Below are 24,312 nucleotides of genomic sequence, written 5' to 3'. Positions count from 1 at the left end.
ATTGCTGTTTTTGGTAATATCTGGTCCCAATGGTGAAGCAGCAGGTCAGGAAGGAAACCTCCCATTTCTAGGGCGCTTTTGTTTTGGATCCCATTTCATTGATGGCACAATTGAGTCCCAGAGAAGGGCAGTCTTAGGTGGGGATCCCTCCATCCCTGAAGCAGGTCTCCTTGTTGCCCAGTCTAGCGCTCTCTCTCTACTGGGCTATTCTCATAGTCTCTGCTGACCTCTCCCAAGCTCTCACTCACATGGGGAGGGGGGACCCTTAAAGGTCCCACCATTAAACTTTCATTCTTGGCCCCTACCTTGCCCCCGACTCCTCCTGAGACCACCGAGCAGCCACCTGCTTGATCAGTTTAGGAGGAGAGATAATGAGTGGTGGGCAAAGCTTTCAGAGCCCCAGATGAAAGGCAGCCCAGGTCCTCGGCTTTGGGAGGCTCCTCCTGTCCCCTCCTCTGAGCCCTTACTGCACCTCTGGGGTGAGTAGGGGGCAACATGTCTACACAGTCTCTCTGCCTTGGCCCCCAGCCCAATGGGGCCATTAGTCTGTACAGGAAGAGGACAGAGCTAGCCCCACGGTGGGGGGATCACTGCTGGCCCCCCTGCAGCACAGGGCTCCTGGAGGATTTCTTGGCAGCAGTTGGACCTGACGGTGGCCCCCAAACGAGGAAAGAAGTGTGAGATTGGAATCCTGACCTGGCCCCTCACTGTGTGTCCCCTTAGATGTCACTTCACCTGGTGGCCCTGAGGGGGGTGGGATTTAATGGCTTCTGAATTCCCTTTGAGCTTGGAGTCCGTGGCTCACACACCAGCTGTGGGATCCTGGGGCTGTGGAAAGAGCCGCGGCTTTGGAGTCGGGTCATTGAGTCTAGCCTTGGGCAAGGGCCTTGCTCCGGCTCTCACAAACACTGGGCTGGCCAGGGTGCTCTTCGAGCTTCGATCTCTGATTTCTCAGGAGGGGGAAGGACTTGAGCAATGACAATGCGGGCTGCCCTCCTCGGGAGGTTCTGGGTAAAGAGCTTTGGGCCGTCCAGAGCTGCCGGGTGATTGCAGATGTCCCCAGGCCAATGCAGTGAGAGGTGAGACTATTCCTTTCCCCTTCCTCCCTCCTGCCCCCTCTCATCCTCATCCTCCTCACTCAGGTTACGGATTCTCCTTTTTCTGAGTCAGAAGAAGTCTTGGCTTGATACTTCTGACTTCTGGAGCCAGGAGCAAGTCACATCTCTCCAAGCCTCTGTATTCCCCTCTGTAAAATGGGGGCTTAGCATAAATCAGAGACGCCTTTGGTAGGCAGTGGAGGCAGACATGGATGGAGTCTTCTTGGAATTAGGTTTTCAAGCACAAAGATGGTGGGATTACAGAGGAAACGGATCATATTGAAATACAGAGATCCATTTTTAAAGGCTAAGGATTCTTCGATTAGATCGTCTCTAAGATCTAAACCCCTAAAATCCTGCAGTCAGATTAAATGGAAGGCTCCTTCTCTGTGTCTCTGGGTGGAGGGAAAATCACCAGTCTGTATAATTACAACTAGGGAAGGGATGAAAAAGATGCGGGATTAAGGTGATTAGAGACTTCGGCCCAGCTCAGTGGGTGCCCAAGGCTGCCCAAGTCCCGTCTGGCCGAGGGCCCCCCACCCTTCCCTTTGCTGAAATCTGCACATCCCGTGTAGTTTCAAGGAGGAATACGCTGAGCCTGAGGGTTTGCAGGCAGCAAGCTGGCTCTTGCCTTCTGTTCAGTCTTTCGTTCTTAGAGAGAAGGGAAAGTAGAGGCAGGAAAGGGGCTGGCGAAAAGGTGAAAGATCTGCCGCTGGTGGGGCTGGGGGAAGGCAGGCTCTCTGACACCGAATGGGCCCAGCCATTCTGGAAGGCAGTGGGGAATATCATGCTTTTAAAAGTGATGGCAACGGCTCTGACCGGAGTTCTCTCCCCGGGCGGCAGCTGGCGACCAGAACACAAGGCCCAAGGGCCCGATTCACCCTCATCCTCCATCTTGAAAGCAGCTCATTCTTTCTGTGCCGTTTGGCTTCCCTCGGGAGTCCCAGACTCACAGCGGAGGCCGGTTCCTCCCAGTGGAAGACAAAGAAATTCAGTGTAATCTACTTCCAGCCCAGCTCCTTTTTAAAAAAAATAATTCTGAACTTGGCGAACACTAAAAAAGAGCCTTTTTTCCACGTGCATCGGGGAGCGGGAGAGGACTTACAGAAACTGCAAATCTGCCACGGGGAGCTTGTTTTTCTTTTTAAGTATATAATAACTGCAGCCTGACGCTCACAAAGCCCCGCCCTTCTCGGGGACCCCTTCTCTTTTGGTTTTCCCATTTTAGGAGGGAGGGTGAGGTAAGAAACACCTCAGTACAGGATAGGGAGGAAATCCTATCCCTCCTCTCTCCCCCGTTTAAAAAAACAAGAAGCTTTCATAACAAACGAGCCCATCGAACAAAACAAATCCCTTCATCGGCCATGTCCCAAAGCTCATTCTGCAGTCGGATCCCATCCCTTCTGTCTGGTGGGGGCTCCAGCTGACCCCTGCCCTGGTCAAAGACCCTAAGTCATCCAAAGCTGCTGCCTCTCCCTGCTGATGGTACCCTCTCCCCCTGCTCCCTCCTCCCCTCCTCTGCCTCTTGGGTTCCTGTCCGGCCTTCAGTGCTCCCATCTGTTATGGAACAAACCTTAAAGCCCCTGGAACTAAGCGGCGCTGGGCTCCTCCGGACGTACCTTGATGTGGGGGTGCTGGGCACAGGTGGTCCCCCAGATGCGGGCGCACCGCTCCTCCTTCCTGTGCTCGTAGAACTCCGGGTCTCTCAGGATGGCCACCTTCCGCCCCTCGTATTCCAGAGCGAACTCGCTGCAGCTCTGGAGGCGCTTCTTGTCATCCTCGGAGACGGGGAGCACGATGGGAACGCTGAGGTTGATGACTCCGTCTGTGGGGAGAACCCGGCGGCGTCAGCACGCGGCACGTCCCAGCCCCAGTGGGCAGGAGGAGACAGAGCTGGGAGGGAGCTCAGTGGTCAGCTCCGGGCCAAACCGGTAGCCGTAGGGATTTATCCTCAGACCCAGGAGGACCCCAAAGAAGGGACTCGACCACTCACAACCCTGTCCCAGCTGGGCCTCCGTTTTCTCCTCTGCAAAATGGCGGCTGGGATCGGCCTCCTTGGGGCTAAAGATCCTGACTCGAGTCTCATTTGGCTTCTCACAAACCAGTCCTGTCCCAGAATCCCCGCTTCCTCCCCTGTGGCCAGTCCTTGCCCTGCCCCTGCCAGCCCTCCGAGCCCCGCCTTCCAGCTCCGTAACAAGGGGTCTGTGCTCCCCGTCCTCCTTACAGGGAAGTTCTCTGGAAGCCTTCCAAAAACGGGAGCAGAGAATTATTTTAATCATACGAGAAACAGTTTAAAAAATGGCCTGCTCTTGTTGGGTTAATCAGCACGGCCTCCGGGGGTAGTGATTGGCTGACACGTGAGCACTGGGGAGATCTCCCATCGCAAGGACCTTTTCCGAGGACAGAGATCCTGCACTGAGCCCCCCAACCCCCTCCCCAACTCCAACACCGTCTCAGGATGGGATTGTCAGAAGCCAAATGGAACCCGAGTCACAGCATCCGGAGGTCTCTGGTCCAGCCTGCCGTGCTCCAATTATCGGGAGCACTCATTTATCCCGGAGACCTTGGTCCCCAGGGATGCCCGACAAGTGATAGCTCAGAGCATTTGCCCTGTCCCCATGTCCCTTGTACACGAACAAGGGCTTCTTGGGGCCACCATGCTTGGAAGCATGGTTTCCTCATCTGTAAAATGGGTTGAGCTTCCTTTCAGCTCCAAGTCTCTGGTCCTCTCACTCCCCATGCAATTTCCCTCTGTGGTCTCTAAGGTCACATGCATCACTCATCTATGATGAAGGAACCCTGGGCATGGCTTTGTAGCACTGACTAGCCTTATTAGGGAAAAATCAAAGTCTTCTCCATACCTCAGTTTTCTCCCCTGTAAAATGGATCATCAAGGGGATGGCAAACTACACCCTGAGGGCAAAATCCAACCCACCCTGGCCTGAGAGCTAAAATGCTTTTCCATTTTAAAAATACATAAAACTAGGGGCAGCTAGGTGGCGCAGTGGGCAGAGCACCAGCCCTGAAGTCAGGAGGACCCGAGTTCAAATCTGGTCTCAGACACTTAACACTTCCTGGCTGTGTGACCCTGAGCAAGTCACTGAACCCTGATTGCCTCAGGAAATATTTATATACATGTCCCAGGGGCCTTCATTGATTCACAGTGCTGTCATCGTCTTGATGATGATTGAGGTTTTGAAATTACTTTCATGCAAAATCACGTGTCTGCAGTTCATGCAAAATCCAACCAGATGTGTCCACTCCAAGCCCCACTAAAGCCAGCTCAACCTGAAGGGCCAGAAAAGCACAAGGAAAACAGTCCTGGGGTCCAGTGACCAGAGAGGAGTTCGGGCCAGCGGCCAAAGGCCGTGTGGCTGAGGGCAGGCCCGAGATCCCCCCGCGGCCTCCCCCCCCAGTTATTCTGAGCCCACAGGTCTTCCGCCGGCCAAAGACGGCCGAGCAAACCGTGGCCTGGATGTGGCGACTCCTGAGCTCGCGGGCCCAGCGCTTTGGCTTCCCCAATCACTTCGCATTTACTCTCCACACCTGGTTGGATCATGAACTTCAGTCAATTAGCACTGGCTAATTTGAACTCATTTTTTTTTTTTTTTTGCTATTAAAAACTCTAGTTCTGATTAATGGAAAATATCTAATTATAATAATTTGACTACTTGCAAAGGTATCAAAGTACATACCAGGAAGGGCCACGCCTGGGGAAACATAAACACAATTAACAGACATGTTTTCAACCCCCATTGGAATCATCTCAGTCATTTCCAGGCCGAGAGCCCATCGGGAACTTCCCGGCCGTGTCCATCACACACCACACAATTTGGAAGTCTAATTTCTGTCCCGACATGAAAGCCTCGGGTGATACTCTCGGAAGACGTGACCAGGAGAAAACTCTGTGCCATGTGCCCAGAAACCGTGTCCGTCTGGTAAATGGCCATTGGGATCCCAACGGAGGAGCTGCGCTGAATGGCTTCTAAACCGGGTTTTGGGCAAAGTAGACAGGGGACATTCTGGCCAGAGCACCCCGAAGCCCCCAGAAGCACTGACAGCACCGTAAAAATGGCGGCTCCCCTTGGGAAGCTGAACCCGGAGCCGGAGGTGGGCGTGACAACGGGCCTACAAGTCCCTGCACTGGCCACGGACAGTCGTGGCCTTTGGTGACAGGACACGTTGGCAGCTCCAGATGGCAGAAGGAGCCAGGGCCGGAGCCTCAGTTTCTGTTTGTGTCAAACAAGGGGATTCCCTTCCAGCCCTCAGTCCTGTGACCTTATACCTGACGCGTTCAGAGCAGGAAAAGCTGTGCTAAAAACCAGCTAGACCGACCCCAGCCAAGACCGTCTTCTGCCCTCCGGTGTTTTCAGCCCAACCTAGAACCTCTCTGGGGGCCTCGGGGGCTTCACGCCCACCCCCCGACAAGATACAGCGGGAGGGGGAAGCCTACCGTCCAGCAGCGTGTCAAAGTGCAGCACTTGCAGAAACTCCTTCTCTCTCATGAAGCCCTTGAGAGGCGTGGCCCAGCCTTCGCTCAGCACTTGGACCCACTGCAAATCCAACTGCAGAAGGGGAAGAGGCAGGTGAGAGGGGGCGAGGGGCGGGCGGGCTGTTTCCCTGGGGTCTGCTCTGCCCTTGAGGCTGCGCCACCTTAGGGAGCTGTTCCAGGCTCTGAGCTCCCTTCTGCCCTAGAGGCTCAAGCTCAGGACGTAAAGGTGATGATGGAGGTCTCCTCTGACCCCCACCCAGGATAAGGGGGCTCAGAGACCTCCTGGGCTGCCTGGCCTGACTGAGACTGTCATTGAGGGCAGGGGCCTGTCTTACCTAAGCTTTGTCTCTGCCCCAGCTCTGCCCATGGAGGGGCAGGGCTCAATAAACGTTTGGTGAATGAAGGGATGACTGCATGGAGTGGGTGAGAAGGATGGGTGGCTAAGTGGGATGGAGAGATGGAGAGATGAGATAGACGGATCACTGAATGGAATGGAGAGATGGATGGAGGGTGGATGGCTAAGTGGAATGGATGGGTGGATGGATGAATGGGTGGGTGGATGGGTGGACAGATGGAGAAAGGGATAGAACAAGTCTTTTACATGAGGCAGAAATAGCCTGAGGTCGGGGATGCTGACAGAAAACAGTGGGAAGAATGGCAGTTGAAAGGTGGAAGAAGTCTGCCCTGTCACTCGTTAGCTCTGGGACCCTGGGCGAGTCTTGGTTTGGTGACCCCAGACATGGCACTTCACTTGGTCTCAGTTTCCTCATCTGTCCTGGATGGGATCTCTGAGCTGTCTTCCAGGTCTACCTCAATGATCCTAGGCCTCTGAGGTCTCTTTCAGTCTAAATCCTAAATCCTTTTAGACTGTTCCACTCAACATTTAACACAGTGCCTGGTACATAGTAGGTGCTTAATAAATGCTCGTTGCCCTGCTGCTCTCACCAAATCCAAAGCAGTCAGACAGAAGGAAGTGGGGCATCTCTGGGACGAGACGCCCCAAGGAACGCTCTCGGCGTCTCCTTCGAAGCCCCTTCCCTGCCCCCCACTCCGGCCCCCTCAGTCACCTTGGTGATGGGTAAGGAAGGCAGCTTCTCGGCTTCAGCCCGGGCCGCGTCCAGTTTGTTTTCGGGCACGAAAAGCTCGTGGATGCCTTTGATTGCGGAGTGGGGCACGATGGTCTGTGGAAACAGAGACGCCCCCCGTGAAACGCGCTGGTCTTCCAAGGCCGGCTTCCACGGGGCCTCCCCTCCCCCAGCTCGCCTCCATCGGGGGGCAACCCCTCCGAAGCCCACGCACCTGCTCCTGCAGCAAGTCCACCACCTGCTGCACACAGTCACTCACGGACGACAAGTTGGTCTTCACGACCAGCTCGGGGGTTTCTGGCTTTTCGTATTCAGAGTCAATTCCCGTGAACCCTGCAGAGGGGACAGAGGAAAATGGCTTCCAGGAGGAGGATGGGATGATCCAAGAGGGACCACGTCGCTTGCCAGGGTAAGGACCAGAAATAAATGTCAATGGCGACTCTCCATCTCCGGTTAATACACTTAGGAAGGACGAGGGAGATGGGCTTTGTGCCCCACCCCCAGTAGAGCCTGAGCTCCTTGGGGGCATTCTTCTTTTTGGATTGGGGCAGCTGGGAGGTACAGTAGGAGGAGGACTGGGCTTGGAGGCAGAGAAAGTGAGCTCAAATCTGGCCTCGGACGCGTAAAACTGGCCCTCGGCTCATCCTGTTGGCTTCTCATCTCCACCTCCCTTGCGGAATCCTTCTTGGTCCATACCATGATCTCCAGTCCCTTGACTCTCATTTCTCTCCCAGGCCGTCTCCTCTACACCAGCCAGTCTTATTTTCTGTCCATCTTGACTCCATGATGAACCAATTCAACTAGACACTGTCTTCCTTTGTGGGATCCCCTTATCTTTTGATGTGCCGTCTTCTCCCCTCTCCCTCTTCCCCCCTTTCCTTCTTTTCCTCCTCCTTCTTTTCCTCCTCCCTCTTTTCCTTCTTCTCCCCTTTCCCTCTTCTTCCCTCTAATGCTCTGCCTCTCCCTTTTTCTCTTCTCCCTCTTTGCTCTCTTTCTCCATTCCCTCTCCCTCTTCTCCCCTTCTTTTCCTCCTCCCTCTTTTCCCTCTCTCTCTATTCCCTCTTCTCCTCTTTCCCTCTTCTTCCCTCTAACGCTCTGCCTCTCCCTTTTTCCCTTCTCCCTCTTTGTTCTCTTTCTCCATTCCCTCTCCCTCTTCCCCCCTTCTTTTCCTCCTCCTTCTTTTCCTCCTCCCTCTTTTCCTCTTCTCCCCTTTCCCTTTTCTTCCTCTAACGCTCTGCCTCTCCCTTTTTCCCTTCTCCCTCTTTGCTCGCTTTCTCCATTCCCTCTCCCTCTCCCCTTCTTTTCCTCCTCCTCTTTCCCTCTCTCTCTATTCCCTCTTCTCCTCTTTTCCTCTTCTTCGCTCTAACTCTCTGTCCTCTCCTTTTTCCCTTCTCCCTCTTTGTTCTCTTTCTCCATTCCCTCTCCCTCTCCCCCCTTCTTTTCCTCCTCCCTCTTTTCCCTCTCTCTCTATTCCTCTTCTCCTCTTTTCCCTCTTCTTCGCTCTAACTCTCTGTCCTCTCCCTTTTTCCCTTCTCCCTCTTTGTTCTCTTTCTCCATTCCCTCTCCCTCTTCCCCCCTTCTTTTCCTCCTCCCTCTTTTCCCTCTCTCTCTATTCCCTCTTCTCCTCTTTCTCTCTTCTTCCCTCTAACTCTCTGTCCTCTCCCTTTTTCCCTTCTCCTTCTTTGCTCTCTTTCTCCATTCCCTCTCCTTCTTCCCCCCTTTCCCTCTCCTCCCCTCTCCCTCTTCCCTCTTTTCTTTTCCCCCTTCCCCTCTCCCTCATGTCTCATGATGAAGAAGCCTTTCTCCTTAACAAGGCCGACCCCTCTCTGTCCTATTCCATCCTGTCCCTTCCAACAGCTTACCACACTCCTCCCCCCACCCTGTACCCATTCTCTCTACTGGCTCAGGAGCCATCCTGAAAACAAGCAACCCTCCTCTAGTCTGGCTTCTAACCTTTCTTTCCCACCAAGTCTTCTCCCTCCAAAGTCACTAGGGATTCTCAGTGGCCAGATCCAGTGGCCTTTTCTCCCTCCTCATTCTCCTTGACCTCTGCAGCCCTTGACACTGAGGAACACTCTCTCCTCCTTGGGACTCTCCTCTAGCTAAATTTTCAGGGCGACATTTTCTCCTGGTTCTCCTCCTCCCTCTCTGACCTCTCCTTCTCTGTCTCCTTCACTGAATTAGCCTCCAGATCTCGCCTTCTAACACGGGTGTCCCTCGGGACTCTGTCCTGGGTCCTCTGCTCCTCTCCCCCCACTACTTCACTGGGGGATCTCCTCAGTTTTCGCGGATTTAAGGACCGAGGCCCATCCACGCCACCTTTGCAACCTCTTTAGTAACATGGCCCCCACCCGTGTGCGGGACCCCCCCACCTCAGGACTGCTGCAGCAGCCGATACCAGACTCAGAGCACGAAGGGATCTCAGAGGCCACGTATCCCCATCCCTCATTTTACAGATGAGCAAACTGAGGCCTTGGAAGCAGAGGGGACCTTGGAGTGTTGTTCCATCGTTGTCCCCCAGTGCCAAGGACAGGGCCTAGCACTCAGGAGGCCCCCGAGGGCTGGGCTCTGAACCCAGTCTCTGGTCGGATTCTACAGCTGCCAAAGGGTCCAAAGCACCAAGATGGATGTTTCCTTCTTATATAACTTGGGAAAGGGCCATTGTTGCTCCTTCGGGGCAAGGAGGGAGAAATTGGGAAAAACCCCCCTGGACCTTCCTACCTTTGATTTCCCCAGCCCTGGCTTTCTTGTAGAGGCCTTTCACGTCTCTGCTTTCACAGATGTTCAGAGGGGCATCGACAAAGATTTCAAAGAAGGGGAGACCCGCCGACTCATGAATCTTCCGTGCGTTCTCCCGGTCCTGTAAAAGCCAGAAGACGACGGGCGGTCTGTCTCTGCCCCACTGTGAGTCTCTACAGTGACCACTGTGGTCTCACGGTGAAAGGCGCTTCCCACGGGGCCCTTTCTGCTCCTTTCCGGTGTGAGGGGTGGGGGTGCCCCTCCTCTCCACCTCTCAGAAGCCTTAGGGGCGCCAGGAAGGTGGAAAGATGGTGCCATTGATAGGAAAGGGGAAGGCGGAAGATGAGGAGAGAGGTCACTTTTAGGGAGAGAAAGGAAGCCCTTTGATGTCTGACCCTTCCTCCAGGTGCTGCTATCTTTGCACCAAACTTGGATCTGCTCATCTGCATAACATGGTAACCGCCCCAAAAGAATGCAAGTTCCTCCAGGTCGGGGACTGTAAGAACACGGGGATGAAAAGCTAGAAGAGATCTTAGAAGCCATTCTTGTCTGTTTTCCTCATTACAGACAGTCCGGCTAGCCTGAATGGCCCCCGTCCATTTCCCGCCTGCGAGCCTTTGTCCAAAATGCCTGAATTTCACCGGACAAAATTTCCAGTTTCCCCCAAGGTAGCCCTCTCATACAAGGCCCCTATTATTCCTCTGGCTGTGCCATGCGATAATCTGTCATTACTTTGCATTCACTGATGTCTAGGCCCTCGTTGTGTCTTCTCAATAGAACGTGAGCTCCCCGAGGGCAGGAAACCCCGACCTGCGCCTTTGCACCCCCAGCTCCCCCCACAGATCGCTGCGTTTGTCACCAGATGGGTCCCTGGCAGCAAATTTCTCACCTTTGCAAACGGAGAGATGAAGCTGGTGATGCAAACCAGCCCCGCGTCGGCAAAGAGCTTGGCCACCTCGGCGATCCGACGGATGTTTTCTTCCCGGTCGCCGGCGGAGAAGCCGAGGTTCTTGTTGAGTCCGTGGCGCACGTTGTCTCCATCCAGGGAGTAGCAAGGGATGGCGTGGGACACCAGGTACTCCTCCAGAGCGAAGCTGATGGTGGTTTTTCCAGCACCAGAGAGCCCTGGGTGGAAGTGGAGGCAGGTGAGAATCTCCTGAGATGGGACCGGGACCTAATTACATACTGTTAACGAGGCATTGGCCAAATCAAGCTCGTTCAGCCGTTAGCCGGGTACGCTTCCCCTCCGCGCAGCTATGATGTCTTCAAACTCGCTCCAAATACGCCCCCCCCAACCAAATGCCTCAGAGACCCCAACTCCCAGGGCAGGATCCCAACACTTTGCGCTCCTCAGGGCCTGACATGGCTGCATTGGAAATGCTTAAGAACCATATGTTGAGGGATTGCTAGGTGGCACAGTGTGCTAGGTACACAGAGCACCAGCCATGTAGTCAGGAGGACCTGAGGAAATGGAAGGAAGGAAGGAAGGAAGGAAGGAAGGAAGGAAGGAAGGAAGGAAGGAAGGAAGGAAGGAAGGAAGGAAGGAAGGAAGGAAGAGATGTATGTCGATTAAGTTGCTGAATTGAAGTCACCCTTTTCCTTTAGAAAGGAGGAAGCTGGAGGTCCAATAAGGCAAGCCATGTGGCTCATAAATAGGAGGATATGTAGCAGGATGATTTCAGAAAGGCCTGGAGAGACTGACAGGAACTGATGCTGAGTGAAATGAGCATGACCAGGAGGACTATATGAGGATCAATTCTGATGGGCCTGGCCCTCTTCAACAATGAGATGAATCAAATCAGTTCCAATGGAGTAGGAATGAACTGATCCAGCTACACCCGGCAAAAGAACTCTGGGAGATGACTAAGAACTACTACATAGAATTCCCAATCCCTCTATTTTTATCCGCCTGCATCTTTGATTTCCTTCACAGGCTAATTGTATACTATTTCAGAGTCCGATTCTTTTTGTACAGCAAAATAACTGTATGGACATATATACTTAAGTTGTATTTAATTTATACTTTAACATACTTAACATGTATTGGTCAACCTGCCATCTGGGGGAAGGGATGGGGGGAAGGAGGAAAAAGTTGGAACAAAAGTATTTGCAATTGTCAATGCTGAAAAATTACCCATGTATATATTTTGTAAATAAAAAGCTATAATAATAAAAAAAAAAAAGAAAAAGAAATAAATAGGAGGGTCTGGGCAGTGCAGAGGGCTAAGTCAGGTTCCTTCAATGCCTGCTCCAGGGAGCTCAGGGAATAGCTGCTGGTCCGGCTTCTCGGGAACGGCGAGGACATGAAGGGCAACAATGAGACAAGAGACTTCAAAGGTAGCTAGAACCAGGTTGATGAAGATCTTCACTCCCAGGCTGAGGATACCACAGTGCATAGTGCATTGGGCTTAAGACCAGGAAGGCTCATCTTCCTGAGTTCAAATTCAGCCTCAGGGACTTCCTGACTGTGGCTTAAGTCACTTAATCCTGCTTGTATCAGTTTGCTCTCTTATAAAATGAGCTGCAGGGAGAAATAGCAAAGCATTCTGGTACTTTTTCATATCAATGGAGTTTTGGGAGGAGGAGGTTTTAGGTGCCTCTTAATAGGCACAAGTCCCATTTGTAGATGGACCTGAAACATTTTCCTTGCTGTAAACCTTGGAGATAATGGCATCACGTGTTGGGTCAGCTGCAGCCAGAGCCATCATCACTATGGGAAGGCTTGGGCACATGGAGATTGGATACTGGGAGTGGAGGGAGTGGGGAGCAGCTCTGGGTAAGGGAGGATCGAGCAAAGAAATGCCAGAACAGGGGATGACGGAGGACAGGTTCTCACTTGCTGAATGCTCTCGAATTGCCTTGAGGTTGGGAGCCACATGCCAGACAGACACATTAAGTAGTTATATAATAACCTGGATCAGCACGGTATTGCATATTGGCTTGGGTCCTTGATAGGCTGGATACAAAAAAGCCCTCGAGTCTCCACTACCTCTTCAGGGCCTCAACAAAACTCTTTTCCTTCCTTAGATCCACTAAAGTTCAATCTTTTCCATCATGTCCGACTCTTCATGGCTCCATTTTCTCATCAAAGATCATGGAGTTGTCATTTATTTCTCCAGCTCATTTTGCAAATGAGGAAACTGAGGCAAGAAGGATTAAGTGACTTGTCTGGGATCACACAGTTCGTAAGTGTCTGAGGTCAGATTTGAACTCGGTCTTCCTGCCTGCAAACCTGGCACTCTATTCACGGCACCACCTAGCTGCTTCCCTGGACCCATTACACCATGGTAAAGAACCAACACCAAGGTGGAGGATGATTTTAAATGTCCAAAGAGGCAGAGAATATCTTTTTGAAGATTCGCCACGAGGGGTAGCCACCACCTTCCCCAGCAGCTCATTACACTTTTGGACAGCTCCTATTGCCAACAAGTTAATTCTTCCCTATATCAAGCCTAAATCTGTCTCTACAATTTTTCTCCATTGTTCTTTGTTCTCTCCTGAGAAGCCAATGACTGAGTCCAGATGGACAAACCCTCCCCTCCACCCCAGAGTTAGCATGGAGTTCATCTGAACCAATAGGGGTCCTTCCCTACATTAGACAAATGGCCGCACCAAATTTCAAAGACAGAACTGGCTGACTCACCGGTTAGCCACACGGTGCAGCCTCGGAATCCTCCCCTGGTCCCAACGACCTGGCCTCTCTTGTTCCTGCTCACGTGGTGAGCCTGATAGACCACATTTGTGGATTTCTGTTGGGTGTCCTGCAAGATAAAATGTCATTTTTTTTTTGGTTAATGAAACAAGGTTTTATCCTTTGTGGAAACACTGCAAAACATAATCTAATCAAAATTCAGTGATGGGATTTGGTGAGCTCCTACTCTGCACAGGCCAGATGACCTACAGCTGGTGTGAGACACCACTAACTCCCTTTGTAAGGGAAGAAATGTTTTGGAGAGCACAATTCTAAGCATGTGTCGTGGGCGCCATATTGCCGTCCGGGGTCATAGCCACGTCAGGGATTCGTTTGTCTAACCCATGATGGGCACTGGGGGCTCTGTTCCCTCTGAGGGTATATGGTCAATTTGCATGGCTTTGTAAAGTCTGGAGAGGGGAAGGGAGAAAGAGCTGCTGCGGCTGGGCAGCCGAGGCGAAGAGCTGAGAGTGGCCTTTGTGTATGGATGTGGCACTCTCTTGAGCATGGCTGGAAGAACCAATCGGGCTGCAGCTAAGGTCTCCTGAGGGAAGGGTTTGAGTCAATGGCAGGGCCCTAGTCAGGACACATAAATGACCCTAAAAGGCAAATGAACTAGCATGAATCCCTGTGAGTGATCTTGGCTCCAGGGAATAAGAGATGAGACACGGTTTCTTTTGTTTGACACATGGAGGCCATAGGATCCGAGCATGGCACATACAGTTAAGTCCCATTGGTTTTGATGATCAGTCTTGTCTGGTTTTTTTTTGTTGTTGTTGTTACTATGGAGGATTCAATGAGAGGGAGGTGGGGGGAAATTATCAGGAAATATAATGGTATTAAAATAAAAAAACAAAAAGCATTCTAAAAAAAAACAAAGGAAAGAAGTAAAGAAGGGAGGGAGGAAGAGAGGAAGGGAAGAAAGTAAAGGGGAAAAAAGGAAGGAAAGAGAGGGAAGAAGGAGAGGGAGGAGAGGAAGAGAAGATAGGAGGGAGGGAGGAAAGGAAGAAGGTAAAGAGGAAAAAAGGAAGGAAGGAAGGAAGGAGAGGGAGGAAGGAAGGAAGGAAGGAAGGAAGGAAGGAAGGAAGGAAGGAAGGAAGGAAGGAAGGAAGGAAGGAAGGAGAAGGAGGGAGGAAGGAAGGAAGGAGAGGGAGGAGAGGAAGAGAAGATAGGAGGGAGGGAGGAAAGGAAGAAGGTAAAGAGGAAAAAAGGAAGGAAGGAAGGAAGGAAGGAAGGAAGGAAGGAAGGAGTGAGGGAGGGAGGGAGGGAGGAGGAGAAAGAGTAAAAAAGATCTCCCAATGACCCTTTGTAGTCTGAGCAGGAAATTATCATTCCTAAAGGAAGTCTGTCATCTCAGCCTTGCCACAAGAATTTTGGGGTTTTGTGCCAGACTTATGACTTCTCTAGATCAGGAAACTCCCAGTACCCACACTTTCTCTCCCAGTGCAGATTTGCACCTCAGACTTTGGAAGTTAAATGACCTGCCCAAGGTGATCCCGACTGAAATTAATTTTCATCCATGTTTACAGGGGGCCTTCCAGGATTCACATTTTGCAGATGAAGAAATGAAAATTTAGCGAAATTAGGCTCCTTGCCTAGGACATACAAATAGTGAGAGTCTCCTAGAGGAGAGGTTTCAACCTGACTCAGGTGCCGAGTGCTTTCCACTACCTTGTGCCTTCTGAATAATAAAGGGAGGTGGCTCAGAGAGCCCCAAAAAGTCTCCTGAAGGCCCAGTGGAGGCAGCCAGGACAGGTTCAGCAGCACTGATGAGGAGCGAACCAGCCCCCCATCCCTACCCAGCACAGCCCCATGCCCACTTCTGGACACTGGCTTTAGATCTTGCCCTCCTGTCTCCTTATTCCCATTCTGGAATCTTCTGCTAAGAATGGCCAGTTTTGACCCTGTTCCACTTTTGATAACGTCCCCACTGGCCCCTAAATGCAGACTGCTCAGTGCCAGCCTTTCTGGTGTGTCAGTCTCCCTTCTCCCTAAGAGGAAGGGTCCTTCCCTCTTACAGTTCCCCACCCCTGCTTCAATGGCAGGAATCGGGGGAAGGGCATCAGTTACGTGACCCCAGCCTGGGGCCTGGCCAGAGAACCAGAGACACAAAGATTGTTCATAATTTTCCACAGGTTATTTATTCATCCATCTGTCTGTCATGATTCCTCTATCATTGCATTTATCTGTCAATATGCCCATTTGTCTGTCTGTCTATCCATCTGTCTGTCCACCTATCTATCTGTTCATCCATTTATTTACCTATTATCTATTTGTCCATCCATTTGATTATCTCTACTGTCTATCAATCATCTCTCCTCTATCCTTCTATTTATGGGTCAATATGTCCATTTGTCTATCTGTCTGTCTATCCATCTATCTACTTATTATCTGTTTATCATCATTTGATTTGTCCATCCATTTGATTATCATCAAGAATTCAGTGATTATAACTACTGTCTATCAATCATCCCTCCTCTATCCTTCTATTTATGTGTCAATATGTCCATTTGTCTGTCTGTTTGTCCCTCTATCTATCTGTCCATCCATTTGATCATCTCTACTGTCTATCAATCATCTATCCTCTATCATTCTATTTCTGTGTCAATATGTCCATTTGTCTATTTGTCCATCTGTCTGTATATCCACCTGTCCATCTATCTATCTGTCCATCCATCCATCTGTGTATCTCTGCTATCTATCAATCATCTATCCTTTAACATTCTATTTATCTGTCAGTCCATCCATTTGTCCATCAATTTATCTGTCTGTCTCTTTACTATCTGTAAGTCTCTCTGTTTATCTAGCCATAGAGCTATCTCCGTTGACATGTGAGTCCCGGAAATGGCCAAGCTACGCAGTCCTCAGTCAGCACCCGGAGCTGCTCCCTCTCCATTTTATAAATGGTGACTCTCAGTCTTAGGGGCCCTCCCTGGCTTAGTCCACCACAGTGTCCAATGCCCAGAGCACATTCTCCCAGAAGCTCTCTTCCAGCCTCCGGTTAATCCTTTAAGCTCTCGCAAATCACATCCCAGATGTCCCCAGCTGGTGATGAGTCTTACTCTCTAAGGTTCATGGTCTGAAAACAAGAGCTCACTCTCTGTCCCCCAGACTCTACCCCCCACTAAAAGCTCCCTCTGCCTGAAATGCTCACTTGTCGCTTTGCTGTCCCATTCCCCCCAGCTGACCCACCTCTCCGCTTGGGTCCCCTCATGCCCTCTTACATTCCCCAGAGGCCTGAAGCCCAGCACTTAGCACTCTGGGCTGCTGTCAGACAGATGAACAGGCCAGCTGATGCTGGAGGAAGTCACAATTTTTTCTACGAGGTCAGATGAAAAAACAAAATACCAAATTCCCAAAGGGCTTGGGATTTAATCTTGTCAAGGGATGATGATGATGACATGTCTGGAACAGGAAGAGAAAAAGTCAAAAAGCCGGACCAAACCACAGAAACGCTCGCGATATTTTGAGAACAAATTTGGAGAGGAAACGGACATTCTTGGCGGTGACTTCTACCCAGCCCTGCCCAAAAGGAAAACACAGTCCTCATTTTTCTTCAGAAAAAATATCGCCATCTGTGGCAAAGACGCTGTGCTACCTGGACCAGGTATCATGGAGCAAAAGCACCAGGGCCCTCTCCCCTCCCACCTTCCACCTCTACCAACCACTCAGCTTTTGTACCTCAAACAACAGGTCCTTTGGAAAAACTAATACATTTTTTACTCAGTTTCCTAAAGTGTCACTATTATTGCTCAGCTGAAGCTCCATCTCTCCAAAAAGAATTCCCTCTCACAAGAAAGAGTAGCCATGAAAAGCAGAAGGTCAGGGCCATGCCCCAAAGGACCCCAAGGTGCAATCTGCAACACTGGCACAACTGGATGGAGGGATAGGAAGTAGTTCTCCAAGGGAGTGCTTGAGAGAACGAGAGAGACAGACACACAGAAAGAGAGAGGGAGGGAGGAAGGGAGGGAAAGAAGGACAGAGAGAAGGAGGGAGAAAGGAGAAAGGGAAGAAGGGAAGGAAGGAGGAATGAAGGGAAATAGGAAAAGAGAGAGGGATGGAGGGAGGGAAAGGAGGGAGGAAAGGAAAGAAGAAGGAAAAAGGGAGAGAGGGAGGGAAGAAAGGAGGGAGAGAGGGAAAGAAGGAGGGAGGGGAGGAAAGAAGGAGGGAAAGAAAGGAAGAGAAGGAGGGAGGAAGGAAAAAGGGAGGGAGAGAGGGAAAGACATGGAGGGTTTTCGGCCATCTCACAGAAAAGCATGTTGTTCAACTGGCTCTAGATTAAGAATTCCTCCCAGTTGAGAGGCCTTCTGGGATGGACCAGCTGTTTGAGACCAGGTTTCTGGAGGCCAGCGAAGTTCTTTGGCTTGTCCTGAGGTCAGAGGCTCTCTCCGGCGGGATTTGTCATGGAAAAAGTCCATCTCCCAGCCCAGGTTACACAATAGTGCTTTGGATGTTGTTGTTATTGTTTTGGGGAGGTCAGGAAGTCAATGGGAGTAGACTAATCTTATTCTCCGGACCATGGTACAGGACTCAATTTGATTAAATAGGTGATGAGGCAGCAGCGACCCTCAATGAGTGAAAACAGATGGCTTTCAAAAATCCTTTTAGGATGCTCTGAAATATGACATTTATTTCTGTAAAATGGCCTCTGGGGTGCAGGGAGGAGGAAGAGGCTGGTCTTGGGAGGAAACAGCTGGCTTCTCGGGAGCTTCCCAACAGGCCAAGCTTCTTAAACTGGCTGATTCCGTTTTCTGCCCTTCTTCCTCTACCTCCTCAGTTCAACTTCCATGGACTTCAGTTTCAAAGCCTATTAGGATGTCCACGGGCCCAGCTCTTTCTGCCTGAAATAGCGTTCTCCCCTCTTCAGCTGCTGAATTTCTTGATCATCCCACAAAGTCCGGCTCATCTGTCAGTGATGTCCTTCCTCCCACCTCTCCCCCAGAGTCTTTCAGCCAAACTCTATTCCATATCACTTTGACAGGCCTAGAACCGGGGCCCACAGACCACTACTCATCTCCCAGAATTTTCCCTACAGTTTGGATGATGATGATGATGATTTAAAGGGACCCAGTGGCAGCCCAAGGATGCTGATGATCACCCAAAGCTCCCTCATCATCAGTCTGACCTGTTTCCCATGTCGGGAACTCTCTTTCCTCATCACCGCCTCCTGGATCCCTTCAAATCCCCAATAAAATCCCACCATCTTCTGCAAAGAGCCTTTCACAATCTCTGTTAATGTCTAAGTTACCTTCTCTATATGTTCTTTCTAGATAACCATTCACACGTTACTGATCTCTAAGTTACCTTCTCTGTATGTTCTTTCTAGATAATCATCCACACGTTACTGATCTCTAAGTTACTTCTCTGTATGTTCTTTCTAGGTAATCATCCACACGTTACTGATCTCTAAGTTACCTTCTCTATATGTTCTTTCTAGATAATCATCCACACGTTACTGATCTCTAAGTTACCTTCTCTATGTGTTCTTTCTAGATAATCATTCACACGTTACTGATCTCTAAGTTACCTTCTCTATATGTTCTTTCTAGATAATCATTCACACATTACTGATCTCTAAGTTACCTTCTCTATATGTTCTTTCTAGATAAGTTACTGATCTCTAAGTTACCGTCTCTATGTTTTTTCTAGATAATCATTCACGTTACTGATCTCTAAGTTACCTTCTCTATATGTTCTTTCTAGATAATCATTCACACGTTACTGATCTCTAAGTTACCGTCTCTATGTTTTTTCTAGATAATCATTCATGTTACTGCTCTCTAAGTCACCTTCTCTATATGTTCTTTCTAGATAATCATTCACACGTTACTGATCTCTAAGTTACTGTCTCTATGTTTTTTCTAGATAATCATTCATGTTACTGATCTCTAAGTCACCTTCTCTATATGTTCTTTCTAGATAATCATTCACACGTTACTGATCTCTAAGTTACCTTCTCTATATGTTCTTTCTAGATAAGTTACTGATCTCTAAGTTACCGTCTCTATGTTTTTTCTAGATAATCATTCACGTTACTGATCTCTAAGTTACCTTCTCTATATGTTCTTTCTAGATAATCATTCACACGTTACTGATCTCTAAGTTACCGTCTCTATGTTTTTTCTAGATAATCATTCATGTTACTGCTCTCTAAGTCACCTTCTCTATATGTTCTTTCTAGATAATCATTCACACGTTACTGATCTCTAAGTTACCGTCTCTATGTTTTTTCTAGATAATCATTCACGTTACTGATCTCTAAGTCACCTTCTCTATATGTTCTTTCTAGATAATCATTCACACGTTACTGATCTCTAAGTTACCTTCTCTATATGTTCTTTCTAGATAAGTTACTGATCTCTAAGTTACCATCTCTATGTTTTTTCTAGATAATCATTCACGTTACTGATCTCTTAAGTTACCTTCTCTATATGTTTCTTCTAGATAATCATTTACACGTTACTGATCTCTAAGTTACTGTCTGTTTTTTCTAGATAATCATTCACGTTACTGATCTCTAAGTTACCTTCTCTATATGTTTTTTCTAGATAATCATTCACACGTTATTGATCTCTAAGTTACCTTCTCTATATGTGCTTTCTATGTAATCATTCACATGTGAGAGCAAAGTCTGTCTCTTGTCTCTTTTTGTATGCACAACACTTAGGATGGTTCCAGGCCCCCAGAAGGCCCTCAAGAAAAGCCTGATGAGCTGGTGATCTTTAACTGTTGCCATCGGCCCAACCCCCACCCAGCTAGAGGCAGGAGGCCATGGGAAAGGATGAAACAGTGATGAGAGTGTAGCAAAGGGGACATCCTATTCCTTCCTTGTTTCCTTCTTATGGGACTAATGCCAAGGGACGCCAGGGTGCCAGGCAATGGGGTGACAAATGACTCAGAAATCATTAGGCCCAGTAGCGAAATCATTGCAGCCCAAGGGAGACAAGGTTTCATAAAGAGCTCAGAGCTTCAATAATGTGAATATACAAGTGTCAAAACTGGAAATCCCCAAGGGCAATCAGGGAGGCAGGGAAGGACTAGGTAAAATCCTGTTTTTATCATCTGAAGCAATCATTTTGTTTCAGGGCCTAGTTTTAGACAGAAGTCAACAAGCATCTTCCCCCCTCGGGTCTCTGAAGACAAGATCTTGGCAGACTAGCGCCATGTACACATACCCACAGAGACAATCTTCTGAGTGGGTATAAACCTCTGGGATGGTCATTGTAGCAAAGTGCCACCTAGTGGGCAATACTATAAACTCTGTTCCCAGACTGGTAAAGGCCGAAGGGAAATCCTTTCTGGAGCAGCCAGGAAGGCAAGACAAATAAATAAAGTTGTCATTGTTGTTGTAGCCTTAAGCGTCGCCTGGGATGCCTGAAGTGTACAATATGGCCCTGTGTCACAGACATTTGTATAATTTTTTAAAAATAGCTTTTTTCAAGTATATACAATTTCTAATATTCTTTTTTTTATTTTGAGTTTATATGATGTCTTAAGGCATATAAGGAGTAGTATACATATTATTAGCTTCATTTTACTGAAAGGACTTGTCTATAGTCAGGAAATGTCATTATCACCACTATTATTTGACAATAGTCTTAGAAATGCTAACTATAACAAGAAAATAAGTATTGAGAGAGAAGACATATTATGATCTACGTAGATGAACCCTAGAGAGTCAAGTCAAATTATTGGAATCATTATCAATTAGCAGGGCTCAAAATTAACTTACACAACTCATGAGACTTCCTATATTCTACCAGCAAAATGCGGAAGTTAGAGATAAAAGAAAAATCTCATCCAAAAGCACCACCAAATATATAAAATATTTAGAAATCTGTCTGTAAAGATACACACAAACTATAGGAATACAAGTCAAGTCAGCAAGCATTTATTAAGTGCCTACTGTGTGCCTTGTACAGAGTCAAGTGATGGGAATACAAAGAAAAGAAGGGGAAAGAAATCCCTGCTTTCAAGGGGCTAATGTTCTAATGGAGAAGACCAGGAAACTGTGTACAAAATATATACAAGTTGAACTGGAGATGGTCTTAGAAGAAAAGCCTGCACTAGCATTAAGGAGAATCAGGGAAGACTCTTTGCAGAAGGTGGGATTTTAGTTGGGACTGAAAGGAAGCCAGAGAAGCCAGAAGACAGAGGTGAGGAGGGGTGAGGATTTCAGGCATAAGGAACAGCTAAGAATGTGCACAAAGATGGGAGATGCAACGTTGTGTTTGAGGAACAACAAAGAGGCTGCTATCACAGTATGGCACAGAGGAATAATGTGTATGAAGACTGAAAAGATAGAAAGGGGCCGTGAATAAAACTGTAAAACATTCTTGACAGAATTGACATATTTAAATAAGTAGACAGGATTAAGTGCTCATGGTTGGGCTGTGCCAATATAAGGAAAAGGATGTTATTTCCTAGATCAATTTATTTATTCAGTATCACATCAATCAAAGGATCATTTAGAAAGCTAGAAAAAATAACAAAATTTATCTGGAAGAAGAAAAGATCAAGAGAAATAATGAAAAAATTGTTAAGGACGGGATCTCACAGTACCCTACAAATTAGTAAGTGTTAAAAAGTATTTGGTCCTGGCTAACACATCAAAAAGTCAACCAGTTGAACCCAATAGGTGCACAGACATCAAAAGCAAATGAATGTGGTAGCTCTGAGGCTGCAAAGTAAAAGTTAAAACAGCCCCTGCACTCAACAAACTCCTATTACAATGGAGAAAACAATGGGCAACTAATGGACTGCCTACGATTTACATCGACACTCCCTCCTTAATTTATGTCTACACTCTTGCAATAGCTTTGAATAATCCCTGAGCCTCTATCCTGCTTGGCTGATTCTAGTCTTTCCCATCTCTAATTCATCCTGCAGCCAGCTTGAGGGTCACCAACCACTCCCTTCAGAGTGGGACTTCATGCTTTAAAACAATCAGTGGGGAAGAACAAGTTGGCAAACATATTTGTCCTTCTAGGCTTTAACATGTATTTTATTTTATTATTTTTTTATTGTTAACTTTTTATTTACAAGATATATGCATGGGTAATTTTTCAGCATTGATAATTGCAAATCTTTTGTTCCAACTTTTCCCCTCCTTCCTCCCACCCCCTCCCCCAGATGGCAAATTAATCAATACATGTTAAATATAACATGTATTTTAAAGGGCAAAGACCAAACTAAGGAGAAGAGAGAACCCAGAAAGAACCAAAAGAGAGGGGTGTGTGTGTGTGTGTGTGTGTGTGTGTGTGTGTGTGTGTGTGTATCACAACAAACTCCACTTGGATTCATGGGTCAAATAAATTTTAAAAATATTTTTCAAATGGAAAGAAAATGGAATAGAGTTATTTCCCCAAACATGAAGGGGGTGGAGAAGCACATTATGTCTTTGCTGTTGCAGCAATAGCATTTGTAAGGCAAAGGTTCATTAAAGATCATGTAACTATTTTTATAGTTTACTCAAACTGAGATAAAGAGAAAAAATAGAGTGAGTATGTTCTTGAAAGTTCCCCTAATCTATGTGTACTGTGTCCAATCTCTAATGGGCACAGACAGAAACTGATAACTCCAACATTCAGCAAAGACTCAAAAAGACTCACACCTCATTAATGAGTAACAAAATCCCAAGCAAAGCAAACAGCACCCATTCATTAACGCCCATTGGTTTGGCAAAGCTAAATCAAAGCGATTAGCAAGGCCCCTGTTGGCAGGGCACTGGATCCACTTTTGGCAATGATATTGATTGATGAAACCTTTTTTGGAAATAAGTACCAAGAGAATACCTTCTTCCTTGGGAGTTGAGAACCTTCCTATTGCCAAGATACCCAAAGGAAGTCATTGATTGGGGGTAGGGATGGGTATACAGAGAAAGAGGGAGGGGGGATGACTTGTTTGAAGATATTTCCAGCTGTGTTATATGCAACATCAGAAAGAAAGAGAGGGGAGAGAGGGAGCAGGGAGGGAGGGAGGAAAAATGGAAGGAAGGAAGGAAGGGAGGAAGAAGGAAGGGAGGGAGAAGGGAGAAGGAAGGAAGGAAGGAAGCAAGGAAGGAAGGAAGGAAGGAAAAACTAGAAACAATTCAAAAGCTAGAAAATGACTAAATGAATTATGAGCTATATGAAATAACAAAAACAAAGACTGGAGGAAAGCTAGATATACCTGGGAAAAAACTACACAGAAAAGGTGCAGAAGAGAGAGATGATTACATGTTATTTTTCCATGAGAGAAAATGGTTTATATTTATAACTTTTACTTCACAAATGTATATATTTATTTTGTTTTTATGTATGTAACATACATATAAATAAATAAATATAAACATGTGTATATATCTCTTTTAAGGAAGGAGTTCTAAAATAAGTTTGTAAAGATAGTCCCAGATATCTGTATGTTTATATTTTGTTATAAAATCAAACAAACAATTCAAAAGGAACCTACAAAATAAACCTCAACTTTGAATGGTTCCTCATCCCTTGATTAACATGCCTGGGCTACTACTCAAGACCTTCTAATATCGACTTTCCAATTCTAGAACCACAGGGATGTTCCTCAGCAAATACAGCCTATTTTTACTTACTTGTTTATTTATTTTTTAGACCTCAAGTGAGAAATCTGCTGATCACTGAAGATGGAAGACTTTGCCTCGATGATTCACTTTCCAGTGACTCAGATCAGGTATTTAGAGGCACAGGGTTAAAGTTGGATAGAAGTAATGAGCTGGGCAGAGGAGAAGAGAAAAAACAAACACCCACCCTTTGCCCGGTTTGCTTCTCACCACTCCCCAGTGTGAATTCTTTGCCCTTGGCTGAGCGATCTACTCATATTTTCCTAACAGTGTCTCTTTATAGCTTCCGAATCTTTGCTCATGCTGTGCCTCTTGCCCAGAATTCCCTCACTCTTCTGAGTCTTTGCTTTTCTGGTCCTACATTCCTGGATTCCTTCATTTCTGAGTCCACTAAACTAATTCCATTCAACAAGAATTTATTTAAAAACATCCATCTCTATCACAGGCGCTAATTATAGGTTTTCCCCACGACTGTGTCCTGGGCCTCTTCTCCTGCTATACAGGTGGAGGAAAAGCACACCCTTCTCCCAATAACTTCATCAGCTTCCTTAACTGTCTTCTCAATACAGATGACTGCTAGACCTTTATCAGCTGACATTGCCTCTGTTCCTCTCCTGCTCATCCCTCTGACC

The 24,312-nt window shown here is 47.8% G+C and overlaps 1 protein-coding gene across 1 annotated transcript in view; it reads right to left on the bottom strand.

The window, feature by feature from the left end:
- The window catches only part of PAPSS2 (3'-phosphoadenosine 5'-phosphosulfate synthase 2), a 63,166-nt gene that overhangs the window by 5,126 nt on the left and 33,728 nt on the right, over nt 1-24,312 (bottom strand). Inside the window, exons 2-8 of the mRNA XM_051982640.1 lie at nt 13,057-13,174; nt 10,303-10,538; nt 9,396-9,534; nt 6,889-7,007; nt 6,657-6,770; nt 5,551-5,662; nt 2,717-2,922 (exon numbers count right to left, since the gene is read on the bottom strand). Coding sequence (XP_051838600.1) covers nt 2,717-2,922; nt 5,551-5,662; nt 6,657-6,770; nt 6,889-7,007; nt 9,396-9,534; nt 10,303-10,538; nt 13,057-13,174 — 1,044 coding nt within the window. The remainder of the gene's footprint in view (nt 1-2,716; nt 2,923-5,550; nt 5,663-6,656; nt 6,771-6,888; nt 7,008-9,395; nt 9,535-10,302; nt 10,539-13,056; nt 13,175-24,312) is intronic.

This window comes from Antechinus flavipes, chromosome 2, assembly GCF_016432865.1.
Source record: "Antechinus flavipes isolate AdamAnt ecotype Samford, QLD, Australia chromosome 2, AdamAnt_v2, whole genome shotgun sequence".
NCBI classification, from domain to species: domain Eukaryota; kingdom Metazoa; phylum Chordata; class Mammalia; order Dasyuromorphia; family Dasyuridae; genus Antechinus; species Antechinus flavipes.
This window is presented reverse-complemented; position numbering and strand designations above follow the sequence as displayed.